Source organism: Tetrao urogallus, assembly GCF_951394365.1.
Source record: "Tetrao urogallus genome assembly, chromosome: 4".
Taxonomy (NCBI): Eukaryota; Metazoa; Chordata; class Aves; order Galliformes; family Phasianidae; genus Tetrao; species Tetrao urogallus.
This window is the reverse complement of record NC_136817.1, coordinates 61,424,309-61,432,873: the sequence shown is the minus strand read 5'-3', so window position 1 is coordinate 61,432,873 and position 8,565 is coordinate 61,424,309. Positions and strand designations below refer to the sequence as shown.

At 46.2% G+C, this 8,565-nt stretch overlaps 1 protein-coding gene across 1 annotated transcript; it reads left to right on the top strand.

Moving 5' to 3' along the window:
* Positions 1-974: 974 nt before the first annotated feature.
* LOC306945575 (homeobox protein HMX2-like) lies at positions 975-2,229 on the top strand (the record flags this gene model as incomplete). The annotated part of the gene is made up of 2 exons (XM_079534315.1): positions 975-1,179; positions 1,664-2,229. The coding sequence occupies 2 exons, from the start codon at positions 975-977 to the stop codon at positions 2,227-2,229; spliced, it is 771 nt and encodes a 256-aa protein (XP_079390441.1).
* Positions 2,230-8,565: the final 6,336 nt, after the last annotated feature.

Sequence of the window (8,565 nt, the reverse complement as noted above, 5' to 3'; positions counted from 1 at the left end):
GCTGGTACAACGTAGTAAGTTTTTAAAGCGATGTTAGTAGGTGGTGAGGAGCAGTTCTAAAGGTACCGCAGAGCTCCCCGAATCCTAAAGAGCACCTGCAGCACTTGCGTTAATAGCGCAATTTTTTCATCCCCCGAAAGGTGTGCACCCGTGGGAGGGATCGAGGTGCCCTGGCGTCACAGGGCTCACCCGGCAGCGAAGGGGTCCCTTCTGCTCGGAACTCTCTGTGGAGATGGGCTGATTGCTCCCCTTGCTCCTCTGCTTACCCATTTTCGCATTTCTTAAAATTACGGAGTAGCCCGAGTTTAAAGGAAGCCAGAAGGACCACCGAGTCCAACCCATCGTTCCCATATCTCGTCTTCCTTTTCTCTACTTTTGTCTCTCTCCCTTCGCTCAGTGCCTCCTCCCTCTTGATGACAACCTTCTGTCATTCACTCCTTTGTTACTTTTGTCCTCTGTGCAAACTTTCCCCTCCACCTCTTTACTCCTCCAGATTCCAAACCCTCTTCTCCCACATCCCTCCTTCCGTTCGCCTTTTCTCACATCCAACCCTTCTCACCTCATCTCTTTTTCCCTCAACCATCACGCCCACATTTCCACCCTCCTCCTCATTGCCTTTCCCTGGGCTCCGTGGATCTGTCTCTCCCCAAGTGAAGGTGCTGAGCAGGGCACTCAGCCCTGCTTTGCCCTACTCCCCCGTGCCTAAGGGACCTCATTCTCAGAAAAGAAAAAATCCCAAATCTTTCCCTCTCTGCTTCCCTCCTGCTCCGTCCTCTCAGCGATTCCTCACGGCCTTTCCTTTCCCTCTCCTCCTGCACCGTTCCCTAAGCCCAGAGCCCTTTGGCTCCTTCTAGCTCCATCCCCTCCCTCCTCCTCCCCGACCCCTCCTCTTCCTCCCCCTGTCCCCAGCCCTCCCTCCGCCCCGGCTGCCGCCTTCCCTCAGCCGCCACTCCTGCGGCTGGGCTCGGTGCGCCATGGTGCAGCTCGGGGGCGGCCGCGGAGTCCCACAGCCTCTCCTAGCCCCAACGTCGGCCTTCAGCATCGACAGCATCCTGCAGCCCGGTCCTCTCTGCCAGGGCCGGGAGCAGGGTAGGTCCCGCTGCGTGCTGCCGGAGGACGGAGAGGAGGAAGAAGAGGGGCCTGCGGAGGACCACCCCAGTAAAGGCTCCAGCGACTCGGGTACTAAGCAGGCAGAACCGCAAGTCCGGTCGCAGCCAGGCACCCACCCAGGACAGAGGTTTAGCCGCGGGCCTCCAAACGGGACGGCGCCCAGGAGGCTCTGGTGGGGCGGGCACACGCACACCCACACGCACACGCACACCCACACCCGCGGGCTCCGTTCCCCGCAGCAGTTTGAGGAAGAGAGGCTCCGTGGGAGGACATGAATCCCTCTCGAAACCACCTGCTTTCAGAGGTCCCTCCCGGCCTCGTTTTTCTCGTGTCCGGGAGCCCCCTCCCACTCCGATTCACAGCGGCAGAGAGATATCCTTTAGATGCTTACTGCGAGATCCTCTCCCTCCTCCCTACGAGTTCTCCCCACGGAGGCTGAAGGTGGAGGGCGGTGGTCAGTCCCCGGCCTCGGCCCATCTCCCCGGCCGCGGGTGCGTGCATGCGGGGCGACGGCGGCGGGGTGGGGGGCTGACGCTGTGTTTTGCCATTGCAGGCAGCGAGCGGCTGCGGGCGGAAGGGCCGCGCCGTGCGGATGCCGAGGCTGAAGGCGCGGTTTCACCGCTCTCCACGGAAAGGTTCCGCGGATGCCGGCAGCCGTCGCCGCGGGATTCTGGGGGCTGCAGCAGGGAGAGCGGCAGGTGTTCAGCGGCGGGAGGCAAGAAGAAGACGCGGACCATCTTCTCCAAGAGCCAGGTCTTCCAGCTGGAGTCCACGTTCGACGTGAAGCGCTACCTGAGCAGCGCCGAACGAGCTGGCCTGGCCGCCGCGCTGCACCTCACCGAGACGCAGGTGAAGATCTGGTTCCAGAACCGCCGCAACAAGCTCAAGAGACAGCTGTCGGCCGAGCCCGAGGGTTCGGGCCAAGCAGAGCCCCCAGGGGAGCCCCCGCCGCCTCCCACCGCCTCTTTCTCCTTCCCGGCCCTATACAAGGACAGCGCTCTGCTCAGCCGCTGCCTGCTGCCGCTCCCCTTCCCTATGTTCTACCCGGGCAGCGCCATCCCCTACCTCTGCCTTCCCGGCCCGGTTAAGCACTTCAGCCTGCTGGAGGGGGATGTATAGCCTCTCCCCCAGGCCCCCGCCCTGCCTGTTGCCGGGGGCCGATGTTCCCTGTGGCCCCGCAGTGTCACCGTCCGCTTTTGCCCCGACCCGCGGCAGTCGCTCCCAGGCCCGGGGTCCCTCACACGCGGCCGTGTGCCGCGGTGTCAGAGCTTCAACGAGCGCTGCCCTCTGCTCGAGACGGAGAAGAACGGAGCTGCCAAAGAAAACGGGGTGCGCTGTGTCTCCCTTCCCTCCGTGGCCACGGTTTAGGAAAGACGATATCCTGCTTCAGCCCACGGGAATGGTGTCGTCGCGGCTGCCCCCGCACCGTGCCTCCACCCGAGAGAGTTGGTTACAGCCCCATCCACTCCGTACTCTCTATCTCACATTCTTCGCCTTTAGTACCCCCCCAAATAACATTTCCCCATCTCTGACACTATCAAAATGCAGATATCTCTCTAAATCTCTATAGCTACTCTGAATTTTGAATTTTCGAACCAAACAAGTCCTCTGTCACTCTTTGTGCTAACCGGTTCCCAAATCAGGGCCCATCTGATGTTTCGCACACGAGCTACTCATGCTCCTTACGCTAACCCCGCCCCCGATATCTCAGGGGATTGTTTTATCTGCTGCCCCACTGTGACGAAGTGTTTTGTTTTTTTTTTTTTTAACCCCCCCCCTTAAAATTTCCAACCGCATTTGTCTTCTTTTGGTTTCCGAGTTCAAACGCTTTATATTTCGAATTGGGAAATAAAGCTTTTCTATCAGAAACCCGAACTGCATGCCTGTTCCGTACAGCCACTCCTGGGAAGTGTCCAAAGAAAGACGTTTCCTAGACTGTATCGACGGGATTTTGCTTAAAAAAATGAAGGTTGAACGTGTAATTGTGGTACGGCGAAAATCAGAAGCGCGTGCTAAAATGGGTAACGTTGAATTTCCTAGAGGGAAAAAAGTATAAAAAATTAAAAAGAGAGAGAGAGAGAAAAAAAAAAAAAAAAAAAAAAAAAGAGAGAGAGAGAGAGAACGGAAGAGGTATTTGGACCTGATAAGCACTGATTTTCCCTCCTTTCCCTACTTTTCTTCCATGCTCATTTCAATGGTCAGCTAGCGCGGGTGCGCACCGATCCTTCGTGCAGCGGAACCCCCCGGCTCAGGGCAGCCCTGGAGATTCCTTTCCAGGGCGGGGCTGTGGCCGGGTGCCATGTAGAGCAGAGCGGTGCTAATGCACCTGTGCCGAGAGTTCCGGAGCAGCTCCTTCGCAACCCGGGGTGAAATTTCCTCCTGATTGCAATCATCTGCGCTGCTTGGTTGCCGTGCCCTCCTTCTTTTCGGTTAGTCTTGAGTTAGGGGTAAAGTATAAGGTGTATCGGTGTATTCGGGCTCAAGCATCTCAGGGTGCTCCTGCTCTAGGAAAAAATACAAACCAACCAAACAAGGAAAAACCCCACGATCGAGGCCATTGCACGGAAACAAACGTCGATACGCGAGGTGCAAACGGGCACGGGAGCTGCCAGATGCGCAGCGCAGCTCGGGTTTGTGCAAAGCTCAGCTCACAGGTTCTGCTCCTCTCTTTTCTGCTCTGAGTGTTTAAGTTGGTTAAAGCCACAAAGATTCACTGAATTTGTGTAGCAAAATGCATTTGGAGAAATATTTCAACTATTTCCAGTGACATGAAATACGGCTCATGCGTGCCTATTTTTCTCCCTTTATTTATTTATTTATTTGTTTGTTTTTAATAGTTGATGGTCCTTATCGGAACCTCCCTCTAGTTGTTATTTCTACTGTTTCCAGTGCTGACACGTGCTTACTTGGTTACTGCTCCGAATTTAATCTATTCTGATAAGGAGAACATCCGTAGCAATGGGAGTTTCATCAGATGCAGCACCTCCGCACAAAGGTCTCTCTAGTTCTTTAAATGGAACTAAAATTTGGTCAAAGAAATTATTATTATTATTATTATTATTATTATTATTATTATTATTATTATTATTATTATTATTATTTTTCACGGAACTTCAGCCTCAGATGTGTCCATGGAGAAAGATAATAATGCAAAAAATATCGTTTCGGCAATTCATTTATTTTTACCATATTTATCAGATCATTTTCATTCCCTTTTTTTTTTTTTGCCCTTTCTCCTACTTATTTGCCTCCGTTTGCAGAGTTTCCCAGGTGTCTGAAAGAAAACGCAGTCTCAAAACGTGGAACGAATTTATTTTATAAAAATAACAGAAGCAGATCTGCATGGGTACTTCCAGTGCCTAACCCGACTTCACACTCTGCTGTCCAGTTAAGATGAGGAGTTAATAGGGGCATTAGCAGATGCTCGAAACACCTGATGAGAAAGTAAATAACCATCCCCTAAACATTCATCCCTTTCAGGACAGATTTGATAGTGCTGCGATCATTGGCCAAAACCATTAACCCGTACTATTGCTACTGAGTTTAACAAGTCTAGTGTCAGGCTGGCTTTCTCCCAAGAATGCCAGGTTCGCAGTGTATCAGGATTGCCAGCTGAGCAGTCAATTCTGATCCCAATGAATACTACTGACTTTTAGACTTGAAAACGTGTTTGCAATTATAAATGGTTTCTTACTAAATCAAGAAATTGATAAGAAACAAGCCTTGTTGGCTACCTTGCAGCAGGAGGTTAGTACTAGCTTATCAATTCACAGAATACTTATAAAACCAAAACACAGAAAATTAAACAAATCAAACATTAGGCGGTGCACATACATGATGAGAGCTTGCCTTCGAACGCTAAACAAAATAGAAGGTAGAGATACAAGTCTCTTAAAAAAAGGACAGCAAAAAACATAACCATTCTCAGTGGGAAAATAAATCTGAAAAGCCACTGAATTCATGTATAAATGCATTACTTGTGGAACAGTGCAATATAATGGCTGAAAAATCACTGCATCTCTCTCTCTGTCTTCCATCCTTTTGCAGAAATCCCCGTTCCTACCAAGGCTGGTACTCACCTTCACAAGGTGAGGGAAAGTGCCCTGCAGCCCACAGATGGAAAACTTATTCAGAATTGCCCTTGGTTCTTGCCAGTAGTTGATCTAAAGTGGAGAAAAATCTCCTGCTTCTTCCCTGCTCCTGGATTTACTGTTTTTTTCTTTAGTTTTCTTTTCACTTCCTTCTTTAGGAACATACTGAACTTACTGCACTATTTACATGTTGATAAATGGAAGAAGTACTTCATCTATCTATGGCAAGGCTTGCAGCAGTACTGGAATTAGGCAGAGAATGGAGAGTCATAGCCTTACTTGCCAGAACAGAATCTTTTGAATCTTGCTGTAATTCATCAAATTTAGGAAAGGTAAGAATTCATCACAACATCGCTTTGGAGATTCTTCTGATTTTCCTATATCCTATGGGAGATTTGTGAGGCTATGGATAATATTTGTACATATATGTTCTTGAAAAGCCGGGAGTCCCTCTTTGCCTCTCTATGTATGTAATGGGCTGACTGCAGGTTAAACTAGGGTTGGGCCTGATTCTGTTCTCCCTGTAGTTAGAAGGCACAGATATGACCTCTGGAAAATGTTGGATTTAGCAATGAATTTTCCAGATTAAGTCCTCAAAATCTTTTCCTATGTTAAGTACATGAGGTAGTAATATCTTCATAGATATGATGTGAAATAGGAACTATTTTGAAAAGAAAAAAATATGAATTTTATGGAGAAGCTTGGAAAAGAGTGAAACTCATTGATCAGTGCACCTGCATCTCCCTCAATACTAATCACAGAATCACCAAGGTTGGAAAAGAACTACAAGATATCCAGTCCAACCATCTAATGTTAAACACATATCATGTGGTGAGAATGTTCACTAGTTCATCTGTCCCATCAAAACAAAGATCGTAAATAAATTGCTTAGAATAAAAGCCCAGGAGTTGTCTATTTCTAAAAAATAAATGAATAAAAAATTTTGTGTCAGGAATATTTATTCTGGGCCCCACTCATTGCTGTACTATCCAGGGAAATATTTTTTTGCCCCTAAGAAGCTGAATATTTTCTGTTCCAAAGAAGAATTCAGAGCTGGAGGAAATAGTGTTCTGGCACGGGAAATGGCAATTGTAACATAATCAGCTCATGGGGGGATCATCATGCTTTGCCTCTTCTCTGTTAACAAATCAATTACATTGGTGCTGGTCTTAATATAAAATCCAACGGATATCAGAAAATATTACCAGAAATTCTGAAAAAAATAAAGGAAAATCCAGTGTGAAATAGCACAAAAATCAGAATCAATGTGTGGGTTTGAGGACAAATGCAGTGGTGGAACTTTGAGTGAAGCACTCATTGTACAAACTCACATCTGGATCGCAGTTTTCCACGGTCTGCTGGGGTCATGAATGCCCTTTGGGACAGTGATGCTAAGTTGATCTGGTTGGGGCAGAAGCCATCTTTGTCTGCTCAAAGTTCTATCATGAGATATTTGTGAATTGTTAGGAACAAATGATGTTTTTAAAGCAGGGGATACTTTCCCACAGTTCTGAGGCTTTTGCTGCTTTCATTCTTAGATTTATACAGGTCAGAAGGGTGAGATTTGTAAAGGATGTATCCATATGAAACGATAACTAAGAAGTTCTTATTTATAGTCTTCTATTTTGTATTTAAGTTATTGAATCAGCATTCCTCTTTTCCAATAGGGATGACACCATAGCAAGTGATGAAGATCAAATTCTGACTGTATCAGTTTCCGCCCTGGCTCTTCTCCACAGATCTGCCAGATCCAGCTCTTCATTTCTTTTAACAGCCATCTGTAGGGCAGATACAAGAACCATATTTAGCCAAAAAAACAGTCCCTATATATATATATATATTAGGCAACATCAATATTAAAAGCAGAAAACATTTAGCTCCCAGCTAATCATAATGTTTTTTGAGTTCCAGACCTCTAGATGATGTATATGATTATACACATGTGGAAGCTGTACACACTGTAAAATACATAGTTCTTCAAGTTACTCCTGAAAACATAAATATTCCTTATTTACCATTTGGGCAAATAAATGACAATTTTAGAATGATATTGCAAATCAATAGTTGGGATCCACAAATTAAAGTCTTTTTATTTCCTTAGGGTTGTGATGTCTACTGTACCTTTCACTGTTGCTGAAATTGTAGTGAACTCTTTGTATGATCTGGTGAAGATCTGAATATCCTCATGTCCTCCCATGCAGACTGAGATCTGTACAATTGAATGAACAAGGGGTGCTCATACCACTTTCAGACATATTTTCATTTGTCATGAATAGGATACTGAAAAATGCTGCATAATAAAAAACTTATTTATTTTGGTCTGTAACATTTTGTACAGTCAGGACTGTTTGACTTCTCTGACACATAATGTGAAGCAATTATTCCAAGGGGGAGGGTGAAACTAGATGATCTTTGAGGTCCCTTCCTACCCAAGCCATACTATGATTCTATGATTCTGTAATTCTATGGTTTCTATAACTTTTTATACAAGAGAAGTGAACCACTCTGGATTTGTTATGGTATATTACAGTATGAATCAACAGTTGCTTAGAGTCATTAATGTACAAGTTATTGATGCAAAGAAACCTAATTACTCAGTAGGAAATATGATGTGGTAGGACACACTTGTGTTTTTAGAAGAGCCTGTAATTTGTGGATTTGTAACTAAATACTTGCATTCAGTTTCAGTTATTAAATAACCACTTTGCATGCGTGCCTGCTTTTGCAGACTTACATCTGACTTTTGAATCAATACGAAAAATGGCATTAGCTTATATAGCTTTGTATCAACAAGCTTTATACAACTATATTACACAACCGTCAAGACGAATCCCACCCTTTATGAAGATTTCTAATAAATGAAACCTGATCTCCCTCCCAATTATTTGCATACGTAACACTTTTCTGTCTCAGAAGAGACTGGCAATCCATGAGCATCGCTGTCAGAAGTACCAGATGGCTGATGCAGTTAGGACATCGGTATACTTTGCCAAGTCATTGGACTCTGATCTAATCAATGGGGAAAGGTCCCTAATATGTCTGCTTGTCCCTTTATTGTATAATCTTTTGACCTGGGTCAGATGATGGGATCAATGGATCGTCATGCTTTCTGTTGAATTCACTGACTTCATATTATGAGGGGGACTACTTAGGACAGTGACAATAATAGCAGTGGACTGCACTTCAGTTAACTGAAAGTGCCTTCCACCACAAATCTAGCCTGGGATTACTGAAAGCAAACAGTGAGAAATGTTGTCAGTGAAAGCAGTTTGGGGAGAGGCCCTGGGAACTTCTGAAAGCCATCCATTTTTTAACATATGGCTTTTTACAATGAAACTAAGTTTTGGCAAGTGCTGTTGTCAGA